Source organism: Periophthalmus magnuspinnatus, chromosome 10 (assembly GCF_009829125.3).
Source record: "Periophthalmus magnuspinnatus isolate fPerMag1 chromosome 10, fPerMag1.2.pri, whole genome shotgun sequence".
NCBI classification, from domain to species: Eukaryota; Metazoa; Chordata; class Actinopteri; order Gobiiformes; family Gobiidae; genus Periophthalmus; species Periophthalmus magnuspinnatus.
The window spans coordinates 24,691,111-24,709,692 of NC_047135.1; the positions used below are offsets into that span (position 1 = coordinate 24,691,111).

Genomic DNA, 18,582 nt, shown 5'->3' on the forward strand with positions numbered 1-18,582 from the left:
AAAAACAATTTTAATATAATTTTTGAAACAATAATTTGCTAATTGCGACCAGTCAAATGTTAAAACTAATTTAAATTACTATGCATCTCTAAGTTCATGCAATAACCACAGTAGCATCTCCCCAGCTCTATGTACGAGTGCAGGGGAGAGATTGCGATGCAGCCAGCGCACCCACGCGGCAGCAATCTAGGTCATTAGGTCTAGAGTGTAATTTAAGGAGTGCCACATCTGCTGGCCTGTAGCAGAGAGTGTTGTGGCTCCAGCATTAGTGCCATGTTTAATCCTCCCCTGACAGCTGATCGGACACACTCTGGGATCAGAAAGGAGATTCAGCGATTTGTTTGCAAGCACGCACAAAGTTGAAAATACCTGAAAATGCTTGCTACCATAGGAACTTGGTATCCTCGATTAAACCTTATCACAGTATTTCCGTATATATTTTTGGAATAGTACTTTGGAATACTTATAGATTAGCGATTAGGTTTAGGATTTGTTTGTGATATAGTCATTTTATCCACATGACCAACCACAACTTTGGACATGGTTTAAAGGAGTGGTATGCAAGATTTAGATTTTAAATTGTATAAACATGACCTATATGTGTCTCCAGATGCTCGTAGTGGTAACAGTTGTAACGTGGATTTATTCTTAAATACAAAAACATGACGAAGTTGTTCACGTTATCATTTGATGTTTTGGGGCTCGAGACAATTATCCAATCAGAAGGCAGAATGAGCTTCACATAATTCTCTCATTCGGGTTGCCAGTTCCAAAGGACTCTCTGACCTGAGTCCTCACCACCTAAACACCAGCACCTACAACTAATCATCAGTCAGTGCAAATAAGTTAATCATTTCCTTTAGACATTCTTGGTGGTGCAAAAAAATCATATAAGAAATGTCAATATTGGATAACTATTCTTTGCTTGCTGATTCTGCTAATACCATCCTAATACTACGTTTCCAGATCAATTGGTTGAAAAGGTTGAACGACCCCATGCCTTGCCACATCCGACTTTCCTATCAAGCCGAGGAGGTCAACCGGCACACGATCTTAGGGTTCAAATAAACCCTAGCTTATTGACACAACAGAAGGCTGACCTAAATGAGTGCACAGAAAGGATTAAGTCTTGTTTCATCCTCGCCTTTATCTCTGCCTCTTCAAAGGGGGAGGAGCTAAAGGAGGTTAGTCGTTGGGGGTTAGATTCCAGAGCTGGTGGTTGCTGGTCCAGTTGTGTTATTATTATTATTGACCACTCAAGTGCATGGCTGGAAGCGTATTGACCAGTCCCTACTTCCAATAATGAGTGTTTTCAATTAGGTTAACCTTAGTGCAGTGGACCGCAGTTCACCAAATTAGAAGGTTATGGGGGCAATTGGGGCAAGTGCATTACGTCACTGGGCTGATTTGATATATATTAGTTCATATTCTGCTTAAAAGGATATTGATTTCAAGCACACAAAATATTAACTTGAATGCAAGCCCATTTAAAGTTATTAAATACAGCCAAAGCATTAAAAACATTTGGGAATGAGGCAATAATGCATAGTGGATTGTTGATTCCACAAGAAAACAAAAAACAAATCAGAATAGTCAGCTATGAGTAATTTTTGAGGTGACTGTATCTCAAAAATAAGTGTAGATTTTTTTTTGTTCGAAATTTATATAGCTTTTTATCAGGGCTGTAAATCGACGTAAAGACATTTTTGGTCAACTAAATACCGTAAATTTCGGACTACAGAGCGCACCTTGATATAAGCCGCACCAGCTAAATTTGAAGAGAAAATCTATTTTGTACATATATAAGCCGCACCTGAATGTAAGCCGCAGGTTTTCATATTGTAACATGAGACATTTACACAGAAAGACGGTGCACCGACACGCTTTTTTAAAACTGTGCCTGAAAATTGGCACCAACACGACAACAACACGGGATGAACACACCTGCAGGTTTATAAAATAAAGCTGCACCAACACGGAAAATCTGCTTTTATTTCCTCTGAAAACTTTTGTCGTCTTTTTACATTGACCAAGTTGGATTCATTGATGTCGAGCTCACGTGCAGTGGCTCTATTTCAGGGGTCGGCAACCCGCGGCTCCGGAGCCGTATGCGCCTCTTTCAGCCTTATACTGCGGCTCTGCGTGGCTTGGGAACTAACACAGACACAGCTCACAGTCCTGCGTAAAGAGCCCTAATTTTCAGACGTTGTGCGCACAGGGGTCAGGAGCAACTTTCGCCCGTCCCTAATGACACACTAATAAGCTCGTCCGTAGATGTATCATGAAAATCCTGCTGGAAATCGCCACAGAAATCTATTTGATGTAGTAGCAAGTATATTATCTGCTCTTGTCTCCGCGGTGACGTATCACGTATAACACATCAGACACGACGCACAAAAGTAGAGCCACAAGCGAGTGAAAATGAGCCAAAACAAAAGTCTTTGGAGAGCTTTTAACAAAGGGGAAAAGGACAACTGAGGAGCCAGAAGAGGAGACTACGACCTCCAAGAAAAAGAAAGATAAATTTAACAGACAATGCCTACTTAAAATCTGGGTTTGTCGCTGCAGGTGACTCTCACGCACAGAGTCCGCTCTGCGTAACATACGGGAAAAGCAAATAAGGCAATGAAACCTTCAAAACTGCTTTGGCACATGGAGAATAAGCACCTGGGATAAAATGATACGCTACGAGTTTTTTTGTTGTTGTTTTTTTAAAGAAACTGCGGAGTAGAGTAGACATAATCACATAATCAGCGGGATGCATGATGCAGCGGTTTGGTGAGTTGTATTTTTTTAATGCACTTAAGTTGTTTTTGCCATATTTATCTGCCACGTGTAGAAGGCTTGTCCGTGAAAGTAAAACCTACATTATTCCGTTACATTATTGTTATTATACAGTGTTATCTTCATTTTAGATGTCAAAAAGTATTTGCGGCTCCCAGTGTTTTATTTTACGTGGAAAGTGGGTCCAAATGGCTCTTTGCGTGTTAAAGGCCGACCCCTGCTCTGTTTCCTTTCTGTTTCTTTATCTTAAAAACTGCATCATATCCATTTCATGATGCGCAAAATGATCGTTCAAAATCAAAACTAGTGAATTCTTCAGAGCAGAATCTTTCCCCACGTCTGTCTCACTTTTACGTTTACAGCTAGAGAGCGCCCCCCAGGGGCCGTTATCCAGTAAAATTCCATATATAAGCCGCACTGCTGTAAAAGCCGCAGGGCTCAAAGCGTGGAAAAAAAGTAGCGGCTTATAATCCGAAATTTACGGTACATGATCTGCCAATGGATTAGTTGACAAAAAAGGGGGCGTGGCAAAAGCTTTTAAAACTATTACGCATCTGTATGTATCTGACCCAAACTGCACTCACAAGACTACAAATGCATGGGATTTTGTGCAAAAACAGTTTTTTATAGAGAAAATAGTACAAGGATACAATATATTTATAAAAAAGACTTTGAGTTCAGTTTGCAGATCTTACACTCATCCTCTCAGTAACCTCTCTATTCTGCTGTTGTCCCATATAAATCCTTATAAACTAAATAAAATTATTAATCGACAAATACAAATTTTGCTCGGCTAAGACACTATGGACTGATTAATCGACTTAACGATTAAAGGATTACAACCCAATTTTTTATAAAACATGTTGCGGTATTACCAATTACAACACATAGATCTTCGCACACTAGAAACTTGACTTACTGTGATCTGTATGACATCAAATAGCCTTTTTTGTATTGTTACAACGCTAAAATTTCAAAAAATGAATTTCAAACTAAAAGGCTTGACACTTAATTTTGATACCACAGTTATCAAAATCAAAAACACGCAAACACAGACAATAGAAAGTAATTTGCAACTGGAAATAATAGTAGTTTCTTCAAAATTCTCATGTGGCCTTTTACTAGTTCTGAACCTCTGATATTATTATTCTGATAGATCTGATAAGACCATTTTAAAACCATTCAAGAAAGGTCCAAACTTGTCATTTTTCCATGTTTTGATACTTGTTCAAATGAGTCAAGTTTCGTTTGTACTTTACCATCAATTAGTATCTGAAAACATAACTAATAATAGGTCTATTGTTACCCCACGGCAGTTCAAATCCAAACCAAACCTTGCCTCAGTAACCATCGCCATCATCAGAAACCAATTCAATGACGCACTGATGCAAAGAGACACTCATCATTTCAACACAATAGACAGCGGCCGTTGTAATAACCCAGCAGTCATTTGGATTGGGAGGCTTTTAGCACTATAGGTACACGCCACATCAGCCCGAGGGGAGCCACGATGTCCCCTCCGGTCGGCCATTTTGCTCTGTGCAGCCACCCAGATAATTAAATGTGATGGCGATCTTTTGACACTGTGTAATCACGTCACACCTCCTCTGCTCCTCCGCTCCTCTCTACCTCTCGTGTCTGGCTCCTCTCTCACCCTCCTGCTCCCGTTGCCAGCACCAAAAATGAACAGATATTTCTCCTTAATTAAATTAACTTCCAACAAACGGAGTCAAAGTGGGAAGTGGCGCCAAGAACTTCTCACCTTCCTTGTTAATGAATGCAGCGGCGCAACACCTTGTCTCCTGATTTTATCCCTGTGGAAGCATACAGATATAGAACAGCTTCTTAGTCAAGTTTTGCGACTCAAAGGTAGAACAATTGAAACTGGAATTGCAGTTTTAGTTGTTGAAATTGGAGAGTTTCCATGAGCATATTTTAAACTATATTCGGAATCCAAAATGGCTGCTACGTCTTGAAGATCTGCAGCTTTCTGTGGAGTTTCGGCATCTTCAGCCAACAAAACTATTAATTTGAAAAAGTATCAGTACTAAAAATATTACAAAACTACTATAAGACCACATGGTAATTATTGTTTCATGTTGAAAATCACATTCTATTGTCTAATGAAAATTTTGGTCATTATGATATGGTGAAATTATATGCATAGCAAAACGCTCCAGGCAAAGCGATAATACCTCGATGGAGAAAAGTTACGTAGTGTTCTTTTTAAGTGTTTTCAGGGTATTCTACACTCAAGAAAGAGTTGACCTGAACCAAATATCCTCACGTTTCTGATCCAAGTGTTGACTTAAAAATGCATTGCAAATCTAATCACGATAACCACCAAAAAATTCCCAGCTATTTGTATCCAAAAATCAATCCAATCCGACTCCATTGTGAATCGGGGTCCGCCTCCGTTCTTCCCAAACTCTTTAATTAAGCCGTAATGCCGACGAGTGCTTCCGAGGCGCTGTGGTGGATGTTTTCCTGGAGTGCGTATCCCAAGCAGATGACAGCTTAAATCCATTTACTTGCAAATGAAGCTCCCAAGATAAAATTCAAGCCAATCTTTCCCATTTGTTATCCGAGAGCGACTCTAGCGTTCCTCAAAGACAATTTTCCGAACCTGTTGTTGGGCTTATTTACAGTCATGATGAGAGCTTAAGGCTTCAGTAGTGACAGCTCTTTATTGCATGTAGCGCATTAGAAATCACAAAAGACAACTTGAACAGAGCCTTGTTTTTCATTAGGAGATAAACTTATATTGTTTTCCAAAATGTATTAGCTCAGGAACTGTGAAGGATGAGTAACACAATTCGTATCTATTTGGAGATATCCCCTTTGGACTAGTAAATGAACCTCCTTGATATTTTTGCGCAGTAGTATTTGTAGTAGTATTTAATTGAATTGTTTAGTAGTAGTAGTAGTGGTACTGGTATTAGTTCTAGTAATTCTATATAAAAGAAGAGAAGATAAGCAAATTTCTATTCCTTCCACAATATAGACCTACATTAAATGCCATACTGTGGAACATTCCAGCAAATAAACTGCACCAAAATGCTCCAATCTACCTGTACAATTGAAACAGCTTTTTGACATATTGTAGTCTCAACCAAGCTCTTGTAAAAAAACAATTTCAACCAATATATTCATTTTTCGACTAGAGAAAAACCGCAAGGCCCATTTTTAAATTCACCTACCTCCCATCAAATTTCTTCAGAGATAAAAAGACACCATAAACCACGAGTAATCCCACTCCAAAGACACCCCCGCATATTGCTAATCTAATATGAATGAAGACTCCTTGTTCAATCTGCCACATGTGACTTTCGGGTGTAAAAATGCGATATTAATGTGCTGCCATGAGCCGAAGCAAAGCGCACTCCCCCGCTGAGTATCAAATATATATTAGTAAATAAAACATTCAAGCATTAAATATTCACATCTATAGGCTCAGTGAACCAGTTTTTAGCCTTTGATTAAATTTGTAGTTAACTAGTAGCATGCTAACTATCCTATCCTTGATTATTATTATTATTATTATTACACAGCAGAAATATATTACAATACAAAATAAGCTTAAATGTTCACTACGTAACTTTTCTGATGGAGGGTTCACCACCTCCTCGTCTCCATGTAGATGTTATCTCTCTTTCTGGCTTTATTGCTCAAAAATACCTGGAAACACACGCATTCTCACTGTGCGTTTTGGGGTCGCCTCTCCACAGATTCTACTTGTAACTTTGTGTAGTATTGTCATCTGCCTGTCTCATGGAGTTATATTAGTACAGTGCCATATTGTAGAAGATTTATCACCATGGGGACAAGCAGGTGGTGGACCTTTTTCCAGAAATTACATAGTGCAGCTTTGAATATTGGTTTAAGTAGTAGTGGTTTTAACATATTCAGTAGTAGTAGTAGTAGTAGTAATAGTAATTTGAATATGCCCTCTTTTTGCGTTAAAAAGTGGGTTGCCTCGTTTATAGCAGCAGTGCTTGGTGCTTCTCCATATAAAGGGCTTTCCCACTGCTGCCTATGGTTCAGAGAGTGCCGGCTAATGAGGGAATTCGCTCTGTGTTGTTTATATAGTGCATAAAAAGCCCACTTAAGCATAGATGAGTAAATTAAATAGTATTAGATTTATACAAGGCAATTTACGCGATTGTAAAACTGATGATTTGATAATGTGCTTCAGCTTAGTGAAGCAAAGGGAAATTGTTACAAAAGGAACAAATCTATTGATGCTGCAGTGGCTAGAATAGAAAATATAAACTATAGGAGTAGCAAATACAAGCTATACTTTTTGTTACAAGAAACTAGGGTTGTCAAAGTCAGACCCTAATCGATGCTAAAACGAGTATCGAAACTAGATACTCATTTGAACAAGTATCGATACTAAAATTCACATCAACAGAACAGAAATGAAACTTGGAACCTATAAAAGAGAGTATTATTATTTAATGTTGAGAATGACATTAAATAAGGGTGTTTTTTATTTATTGTGGTATTAGAATTGGTCAAAGTTCTTGTATATCTTCAGTTCAGATATATTTTTGTCAACAATATCCCTTTCAAATTTGGCACATGAAACACTTCGCCACTCTTGCATCACATTAACAAGGTTTCAGGTTCAATTTCTAGGCTGGGTGGAGTTTGCATGTTCTTACTGTGTCGTAGTTGATTGCTTCCGTGTAGTATGGATTCCCACATTACCTTAAAACATGCACAACAGGCCAATCCTCCTGCTGATGACCTTTGACTTATTGTCTGGAGGAAGGTCACCAGGGTCTGCCAATTTCCCTAAAGGGCCAATCATACACGTGCTTTTACCCATCATGCGTTCATATATCAGATACATTTTTGTGTAGCATAGAAAAAAAATTTGGGAACCAATATAAAGCAAGCAAATATTACCGACAACCTGTTTTTGTACTATCCATTTGACATGTACATGGCTTTGAACCTAAAATACTTTACTACCGTGAGTAGGGCTGTATGGTTTTGGAGAGAAAAAATGTATAATTTAGTTTTTTTGACACGTATTACGATAGACTGTGTTTAAAAAGTAGGGTTCTGCTCAGAGTGCACATTGGAAACAATCCCAGGAATGTTTACATTGAGACAAGACCAAATATGAAGTAATACAAGAATCCCAGGTATTTTAGAAATTTTATTATGCCATCTCAAATAGCGTTTTTGTTTCCATCACGATCTACATGTTTTTCCCTAACCATGAGCTTTTACCTGTCATACACTTATCAGGTACATTGTTGTGTTGCATACAAAACAAAATCGCAAACCAACCCGCAAATATTACCGACAAACCGTTCTCTTACTTTCCAAATAAGAACTGTATATACCCGTACATCGCGTTTCCGTGTCTTGCCTATTGCGTTATCGTCTATCGTCGTCTATCGTGAACTTCGTTGCCGTCAGCGACCGTCACTGACCCCTGGTATGTTATGTGTACGTGCAGCTCCCAGCAGACTTCAGCAGACTGCACCTGGCCGACGCCCTGCACGCTCAGGGCCCCCACGTGTCCTCCAGCCACTCAGGATGTAGTATCACCAGTGACTCCGGGAGCAGCAGCCTGTCTGACATATACCAGGTAAGGATGCCCCTCCGGTGAGCCGGATGCCCTAACTGGATCCTAACCTGCGGGGCTACCCACCTCCCTGCCTGCCTGGACATTTCCTGTGTGAAATCAGTGATCAAAATAATACGAGGGAACTAATGAGTGAATTTAATTGTGATTTTTGAATGAATCCTAATCAGCATTGTTGTGTGGAATCATTTGAAATTACTGCATTGTTTGGAAATTTCTCATTCAAAAATTTGCATGCATTTTGCAATGTTTACCAGTGTTGTTTCTGAACAATTTGCAGAATGTGTAGAAAAATATTGCCTGTATGCTATGTTTTGTGTTGTGATTTTAAGTGATTGTGAATTGATGTGATTAGACGATGGGATTCAAATGTGTATCATGCGGTTCTGTGCGACGGCTGTAAATAACTGTACTTTTTGACCTGTTGAAATTGCATTCACAGACTTAACAGAAATTCCTGGATACTGATTAAAGAGATATACCATTTAGAAATATAGTGGAATTGCCAAAAGTCAATACCAAATTAGTGTTTAGTAGCAATAGCATTGTAAAAAAAAAAAAAAAGATGGCAAATCTATAGACCATTTTATAGTTTGAATTACTTTGTGTGGCTTATAAATTGTTCAAAGTACTTAACAGAATTAGAAAGACATTAAAATCACTCATACAACAAATCAAAACATAAATAATCATAAAATTCATATTAAAACAGAAGAAAGCTGAATAAAAACCTTTCAGTTATATGCACAGCTAAACAGAACAGTTTTGAGCCTGGATTTAAACATTGTCAAAGTAGAGTCTTCTCCCATCTTCAGGAGGACATGTTGGTTGCTATTATGGCACTTTTACTGGCAATTTCAGGTTCCAAAATACATCTAAAACAAGTCAAAAATTGGTCCTTAAAAAGCATGTGAAAAGATTTTGAACTGAATTGAGAAATCGTGTTGTTTCCGGCTACAGGGAATTAGCTTAACGTAGTAGGGCATTCTTTTTCGGGAGGTGTGGTAAACGTTTTGACAGCGGTCTCTTTAAGACCCTAATGGGACACTGTGACTGCATAGCGGGGGGTGGGCAGACATGAAGAAGACACACGTAGGAGGTCCAGAACATGTCTCCTCTCCTGCTCCGCTTTCATCACAGAGAAGTCGGGAACATAGGTGAATCATTACCTTCGATGGATTTTCTTTTCTAAATACAAATATAACAGGAAAAAACTAAAGCATTTCTGTCATTTTTATAGTAAAGTTGATTACAAATACCTGAACTAATTTCTCCTTAGAACTGATGAGAGTTCAAATCAGTTGAGCATTCACGTTGCAACTGGCTAATATTTAAAGCTGCAAATCCAGTCCAAATTCTTAAAAATAACCAAACTGAAAAAAATCCACTAATCAAAACTGCAAAAGTAGCTTGTTAAGAGGAAAAAAAATTATGTACTAATCCAGTTTTTTTCAGTTCTGCTACGGATATTGATAGATTTGCCAATAACTGAGATCAACAGATGCGAGAACAGGGACATTTATTTCCTTAAAACATAAGTAACCAATGAAAAAAAGTGATTCGAGTGTGTGGCTACAGAATAGCTTTGTATAAATATAAGTTCTAAAGTCAACATCAACTAGTAAAAAATTGCCTTAGTACATAATTTTATAGTTCTAATTTGGACTGTTGAACTGTTATTCCGATGCTAAAACCATTCCCAAATTTTCCTTGATCATTGGTGTTATCTGCTGCCAGTATCAGTATTTAGGCTTCTCTAAAGGAGCATTGCTAACATCTTACTTAAAACAATGTCCAAAAAAAATTTCCCAACTCTTCTGCGACCCAGCGTTCCCTGCCTGAGGTAACTAGCAAGGAAAGCAGTATTATTTAGCTCTATGATGCACACACGGCTGGTCTTGTGACTGCGGTTGGTTGGGCCATGAAACCTACCATAATCCTCTTAAACCGCGTGCACTCGCCCGTCGGCCCCTAATGCCAGCACCTGCTGTTTGTGCCTCTCTGTACCACCCGGCCTCCTGTTTGGCTTGTAACGCGTTTTATAGTTCTGTGTTGACCTTTCCGTGGCCCCTGTTGATGTACATTGGAACGAGCTTGTTTAATATATAAGTTCTTAATGCGTGTGTGTGGTGTTGAAAGCTGGTTGGAGTAGGTTGTAGAGGTTTCACTGTCGCTAGCCTCGTGATCCCAGACTTAGGACCATCTGCTTGGGGTGTGTGGTGGTGAACTCCTTATCTCTCATTTACAAAACTTATCATGATGTTTAGGTCGATTTTCTTACTACTTACTACTTACTACTTACTTACTTACTAATTTTGTGGTGCGTGTCAACTTCTAAGCTCGGTTTTGAGATGTTTACCAACTTTTTTCTATAGTTGCATTAGGGCTAGACAATATTGCCCCAAAATATAATAATTTTGGAGTTTTTTTTTGCACACACTAAACTATTACGATTTTAACCAATTTTAAGTCAGAGCAAAAACTGGTAGTCTTTCAAACAAGGGAAGCTTTTTACATTTTCATTCTTATCAGATTCTATTATTTAAGACATTATTAACTGCATGATAGCAAAGTGAACTCTTAACCCCACAATGAAATGGGTTTTCGTTTGAGTCTCAGAATCAAATCACATCCTCATCAAGATCCCGTCAAGTATTGTATCTGATTGGTCCATGGTTGCCCACTGCTCCTTACAGATCGGAGTATCCCCATCCCTATGTGATACTATACAGTATTTCTACTTGCAAATGAGTTAGGACATCAGTTAGGACGCTGACGACGGCATCTGTTTGCTGTTGTTGATTGGCTGAGTGCAATTAGATGTCTATATAAGGATTTAGCCTACACTAGCTAAAAAAGGCTACAAGTTAACTGCCCAGCTAGCACAGCATGGGGGGTAAGAGTAATACATATGTTGCTTTCGAACCTGTGCTTCCCCATCAAACTTAGTTAAAATTAGGTTTGCGTTTTTGGAAGTTAACTGACCTCGGCTAGTTAGCATTTGTTTCTTGCCAGTTGTAGACCACACAAGCGTTTTACGACCATGGGCTGGGCAAATTACACTAAAATAATTAACTTAAGCTATAGATAGATCACTTGATATATGACCTTTGTAAACAATTGTGGCTTTGCTTGCCATAGAACTCTTGAAATGCGTTACAAATAATCAGGCAGCGTTTCTAATTTGAATTGAAAACCATTGTAGTAAAAAAATAATGATAATAAAAAATAAAACAATATATATAAAAAAAAAACATGAACACAACTCAACTTATGAAGAATATACCATATACAAAGCAATTCTACATTGAAATAAATGGAGCGTGTGAGATTTGTTATGCAATCAAACTATCAATATTTGAATTCCAGAGAGCATCCATCTTAATTACTAGCAAGGACATTTCATTGTCTGTGCCCAAAGGTAACATATAATTCATGATAATGTACGGGCTGCTGGTACACTGCGTTCTAACACGGGCTAGGCAACAGATGTTGAATAAAACAACCAGTCGTTTGTTCTATCATTCTGTGTAGTCAATGTATTCTCCTATTTACTCTGTGTAAGCTAAATTAAAATTCACGTAATTGCAGTGTTGATTTCATTTTTCACACTTCTCCATAGGACTCTCCTAACTTGTTTGTTTTTAAACGACAATAGTGCTTACTCCAGTAGCTCCCCGCAGGTTTGTGGATGAATAATGTGGCCCGACAATTCATTAGGGACGCGCGCTATCCTCTGTGGGGCTGTTTTGGAAAAAGCCAGTACAAACGGACCCCACAGGAAACGCAAAGACAAATTGTGCTGCTTGGTTTTAACAGAAGGTTAGATTTTTGGGTTTGGAAAATTGTATGAACTATTTGCTTGTTTAAAGGGGACATATTGTACTTAATTTGTTTACATTTGTTTTTTATTTATTTCAATTATATGATTAAGCATTCTTGTTGTTAACACTTCTTTTTTAATAGTCTATGTAACCAAAAGAAACCAGGAAGTGCTCCTTTTTACTGGTTTTGTCACCATACTAACATTTCAAACTCAATTTTGACAGTATGGAATAGACAGGCAAAGCAATAACATTTCCACGCAGACACGCAGGTTTCCCTTTAAGTAGCCTTCACTACAAAGCATCTGTCTGTTAGTGTTATGTTCAAATTTGTCATGCTGCTAATTTGACTTATCAACATGATTCATTTGGCGCTATTTTCCACTAGGGGGCATCAGGCATATAATCCCGTTAAAGTGTTAAAAAGAAATTAAAAAAACATATGGCTGTATTCCATTACATTTAAACACAACTTGAAATACTCATGAAATACTGTAAAAAAGTGTATAAATTGAGCTCCCTTTAACCTATATCGGCACATAATCCAAGTGTTCAAAAGAAAAGTGAAATACATATTGTTTGGTTGACATATTTCTACTGGCTGTATTCCATTACGTGAAAATAATATAAATTAGAAAATACTAAGGCAAAAACCATATATATTGAATAGTATAAACCATACAATGTCCCCTTTAACCTACATATTTACACATAGTCAGTCTCGGATGCCCTCTACAACCCGTGTTCACGTCACTGCCAACATGGCGCTTTGTTTTGTGCCTGAATAAAACATGAAATGGGCCCTTCAGTAGTACCAGGACTTTGAAAGCATTGATCCAAGAATAGTGTTGATAAAATATTAACCGCGCCCACCGTGGCCACTGACTGTTAATGCTTACCGCACATTATACATCACTGCATATACATAACGTAAAAACACATGTGGCGTGGAATACAAAGAGCTTTTTGGTGTAGATGATAAAGCATTAAACATCAGTCTCAATGGGCTTCATGAAGAAATGCTGTTATTGAAAGTTGTGGATTGACCTTCTGAGGCTTCTGTAGTCAGTGGGAGTTGGCTTTTGATGGTAGGATTCCAGTTTGGTTATGTTTACAGCACATCAATGGTTATTTATATCAAGAGTGAATGTCTGCAACTTAAACGTAATAATTTAATGTAACTTTTGATTTTATATTTTGAATTTATTTTTAGAGAGAGCTGTGCTTACTAGAAATTCATCCAAAATTTGGCTAATATAAAAAAAAAAATATATATATATATATATATATATATATATATATATATAAATTTTGTCAGATATTAGAATTTTACTTTATTTCCATATCTTCAAGGAGAATATTTAATAGTTTACTTAAAGGGAGGGTATATGTAACTTTCTGAAGGTGGCATGTCGACTCCATAATGCCATGGCAATAGAAAGTTAAAGCCATTCTTTGGAACATTCTCCATGATGATAAGTTTTATGCCATAAATTGAACAACACTTGGAGTAAGAACACATGCTTTTTAGTAAAATAAACACACATCAAAATGGAAAAAAAGAAAATTAAATCAACATGCGTTTATTTTAGTTTATATTTTGGCAAAATTTTTACAACTTTTTTTTTTGTTATTTGTTAGGGGTTTTTTTGTTTTGTTTTTTGCTCTTGCTCATTTTTATTTTATTTTATTCACATTTCCCTTTGACTTTGTGTTGTCCCTCTCTGACCTATATTGGTACATCTTTATAGATCTTTGCAGTGCCCTGGCCCCGCCCTGCTGTGCGTTAGCGCCTAAGTGGACATCAGGATGTGAATCATTGATGAGCCTTTTGCACATGGCCTTTGGTGCTGATGTGACAGAGGGATTTGGGTTTGGTGCTAGACCGCTCACGACGCTCTTATCTCCTGAGCTCTTAAAATTTAAACTCACTTTCTGGTGTCAAAGATGCGGCTGGCGCTTGGATTTTGCGAGCAGTTAGCTAAAGCTACTTTTTCTTCATTTCCTGCGAAGAAGCCGGGGGTTTCTGAGGTAAGCCTATTTCTGGTGGTATGCTTTGTGTCCGATTTCATATAGAACTTTGAAATTGGAGAATTTATCTGCTGTGGGGTTGTTAATATTGACAGAGCTGTATATTTGAATGCTTCCGATAACAATAATTAGATTATAGTTTTAACAAATCATTAGAAATGTATGAAATGTGCCTGTATAGGTTTTTGTTTAGGTTAAAGTATAAAAAATAATGAATATACCATAAGATTAAACACAGAAATATGCAGAAATATTACTTAATGACTTAGACTTGGATGTGGAGAATATATAATTGTTTTTCTGGGAAGCATTGCGATGAATTTTTTTCAAAGTTCACATGTCCAGAAGACTAGCAAAATTTTAAAATATGAATTAACAAATTAGAAGAATCACAGCTTGTATAGATCTAAACTACAGGGGTAGCAGGGTTAAGGTTTTATATAGAAGAGACAAGATATTTTGTTGTTTTTGGAGGAAATGGTAGTACTTCACAAATTGCTGTTTTTGTGATTTGCTAATTGTCTTCATTCAAGTTGTGGTTTTGATTCTTGATCAATTATTTTATTATTCCAGAGTCTAGATGACATGCTGTTTTGTTTTTTGGGTTTTTTTGGGTTTTTTTTTACATATCTTCAAAATAACAATTGCATTATTATCTTAAAGATGACACCATCATTTCACATCACTAACCTTTTAATATCTACTCCTTTTCACCATTTTCAGTTTGATAATGACAGTGGATGGGACAGAGTAATTGGGTGCATTTCTTTCTGCTTCTGCTGCATATATTTGCGCTTTCAAAGAATCGCCTGGAGTTTGCTAGGGGAGAAAATGGAACAAGTTAATTAGCTTGTTTCGCTGCCTCCTGTTTGGTGCACTGTATTGACGCCTGTCTTTCTCTCTTGCTGTACCCACTAGCTGTAATCCATCAAATAAAATGGGTCACATGTAATTCTCCACACAGATGTTGCTTACTATACAAGTAGCCAGAATGAACACTTTTCTGTTAAAAAGAAAAAAGACTTTGTGTAGATTTCTAAAAGCTACTGGTACGAATTTATTTTTTTTTGTTTGGGTACCATGATTTTGGTTTTGATGCCTGGTGGATACACAGGCAGTTCCAGTGCAAGTTAATGATAAAAACTCCTGTTTTTGCTTTATAAACATACATTTTTATAATTACAGTTTTATGTTGCAATTTCATGAGTTTGATTCAGATAACTGTACCTGATTTTTACTGTTATAAAAAGTGAAAAAACAAGTTTGCAGTGGTCCAAAGTTATTCCACACTTATCTTATGCATTCTGAGCATCCTAATTATTCCCTGTGATTACTTTATAAGCACTTTTCACAACTTAGAGTTTTGCCCTCACGGTAAAGCTAACAGCAACTAGCATGCGAACTGCCTTCTTCCTGATTATCGTACAATAAAACGCTTTCTTATTGGATTCAGACAGTACACAGTGAACTTATTTTGACTTCAAGAACTGCGTATACGGTATATCTGTAGTGGGACGAGACAACTTTTGGTTAAATACAAGGAAACATTCTGGTACAGGACCTTTAAGTAAAGAATGTAGTAACAGCAAGTAGTTCAGGTAGGATTGTTCTTCATGTATTGTTACCAAAAATAATATATAGCCAGTGGAACCAGCTGATGTGTGAGCTGGTAGTGTATAGATGCCTAACAGTACCTTTTGGTCTATATTTTGTTGTACTAGTATTCATAAAAGCTTCCAAAAATTGTTTTCTTCTTTTTTTTTTTTACTATTAATTCTGAGTCTATAAATTGTCTATCAAAACAAAACACTGCATTGCTTCTTGACCTTCCATTACTACTTGCTTTGTAACAACTCCTCTGATCACGACCAACTCTTAAGTTATTTGGTCTCGTTGGCTAATTTGGTCATGCTTTTCTTGTGTTTCCAGGCCACCGAGAACGAGCCGGGGGACATGGACCTGAGCGGACTCCCGGAGACGGCGGTGGACTCGGAGGAAGATGATGACGAAGAGGACATCGAGAGGGCGTCCGATCCCCTCATGAGCAGGGACATAGTACGGGACTGTCTCGAGAAAGACCCCATGGACAGGACGGACGATGACATAGGTGAGTGCAATGGAACAATGTAAAGTGAGTGGCTGATTTGAGATGTATATTTTTTACCTAACCCTAACTGTCATATGTGAAAATATGTAAAATGCACAAAACATGGAAAAAAATGATGTCATTAACCACACCAGAAATGTCTGCCTGAAATGTTCCAGTATCTATCTCCATGGAGACACAGGTATTACGCCACCAGGCCAAGGTATTTGTAGTATCTGAGGCGAGTCTTACAGTGACCCAGCTCACTGTAAGAAGAATGTATGTTCCTCAAGGTGTTTGAATAAATGCAAGATGGATAGGTTTAAAACTATACTTTGAAACATCCCATGAAACATGAAGCTGGTGAAGCCCTTGACAGAAAGGTTACATTGCACACATTAGTTGTTGTGATATCTTATACTCGGATTCAAGAGCTTTTATAGCATTTAGCTATCCAAGAATAACTATACGAGAATACTTAATAGTAACATCAATATCAAAAGATTTTCATTGCAAAAGTCACAGTTTGCTCACGGTCCTAAAATGTATTGCTAACAGAGAAAATACTGTTACCAAACCTATTTTAGCATGAGTCTTTATGCTCAGTATGACAAGGATTGTGTTGGCGTAGTTTTGTTTCATTACATTCAACAACCATTACTTTAAGAGATCGTCTTCATCCTTGGATGTTTCAAAGAATGAACAAGATAAAAGTTGTCTTAACTAAATCTACTGTCAGTAAACCAATGATCAGAACATCAATACGGTAATTCTTCCAAAAATATTTTCATCCTTTTGCGCACCAATTTTATTAAAAACTGCATTTTAAATTTTGCCTGAACACATTGGCACTACCATTCATATTACTTTTGAGTAATTCTTCGACTCGCCCAAAGCCCATGGCATCATATCTTTTAAACCTATGACTCAACCGCCATGATTATGATATCCCTGTTGGAAAAAAAGGAGAAAAAAAAAAAAAATCTCCAATATCCAGGGCTTAGCTACAGATGCGGCTAGTACCAGTGCATGTTGAGTAGGTGCCAGCAGTATCTCTCCGTCTCCCCTCCCCCCACACCCTATCCCGCTCTCCCCACTGTACTCCCCCCCGCCCCTCCCTTACCCGCCAGGCTTTTCTAGGTCACTCCGGCAACATCCTCACCTCTCCCGGCGCATTAAACTTTCAGTGCATATATCCGCAGCCTCGTGCACCACGCTGTTGCCATGCCAAGCACAGGTCAACGAGTGCACGGGTACCAATGTAAAGCGTGCCAATTGGAGGAAAGGTGTATAGACCCAAATATAAAGTCTTTTTTTTTTTTTTTCCCCGAAATCACTGTACTGCAAAGGGGACACACCCATGCAATGTCACAGTGTGGTACAGTGTGTGAAGTGTGGTACCCAGACAAAGGGATTTCGCATACAGTAAAGATGGCCGCTACATAGTATTCTCTTTGTGCAGAAAAATAAAACATGATGAAGGAACGAGCATTAGCTGCTAAAAACAATTCACTGTGCAGACACTCTCCAGTTTACTAATTATAACGTTAGCAACCAGCCAATATGCAGTTGTTTTATTTATGTAACAATTTAGTTCAATGCACAGTACGCTAACTACTTTTCCACTAAACAAAGCAGTGAATTGCAGTCGGTGAAGCACAGTACCACATGTAATTCTGGGTATGGCTATGTTATTGCTTTGCCTTAAATGTTACAGGGTGTGGCATTAATGGACCAGTGGAGAGACAGGTGATGTCACCAGGCCAAATTGCATGTCAGATCTGTGGGCTGCGGCTCCTTTTTTTTTTTTTTTTTTTTTGAGCAATAGAAACAATTTTAATGAAGTAAATGCAAATACAAGATAGAAAAGTTGCTACTGTGGAACATTCCAGGCAAAGCAATAACATCTTCAGGGAAACAAGTAGGTGGCAGACCCTCCACCTCAGAAATAGTTAGGTATAGTTTTACAGAAGTTATAGGTATAGTTTTATTCTAAATCTAAATTTGTTTACATAATTGGGATTTAGCATATAGATGGAAAAATGGAAACAAGAAATGACGTAATACCTTCTGAGGGACTTAACTACCGTTTGACACACCCTTGTAGCTGTAATACAGTATGTCATCGTAGCTCCCAGAACACACAGGCATTGTGAATACAGTGAATATGACTGCTCTAGTATTCTCTTTGCTGCTCTGGAGAATAAATTATGACACATTTTAAATAAAACAAAGCCGTCTTGTCAGAAACC

At 37.8% G+C, this 18,582-nt stretch overlaps 1 protein-coding gene across 12 annotated transcripts in view; it reads left to right on the plus strand.

Moving 5' to 3' along the window:
* rapgef2b (Rap guanine nucleotide exchange factor 2b) overlaps positions 1 to 18,582 on the plus strand; it is a 168,649-nt gene that overhangs the window by 119,849 nt on the left and 30,218 nt on the right. For 11 of the 12 annotated variants that reach the window (XM_055225054.1, XM_033973486.2, XM_055225048.1 and 8 more), the window contains 2 exons: positions 8,261 to 8,392; positions 16,174 to 16,351. In XM_055225054.1, coding sequence (XP_055081029.1) covers positions 8,261 to 8,392; positions 16,174 to 16,351 — 310 coding nt within the window. The remainder of the gene's footprint in view (positions 1 to 8,260; positions 8,393 to 16,173; positions 16,352 to 18,582) is intronic. The other variant, XM_055225055.1, reaches the window with a different exon arrangement.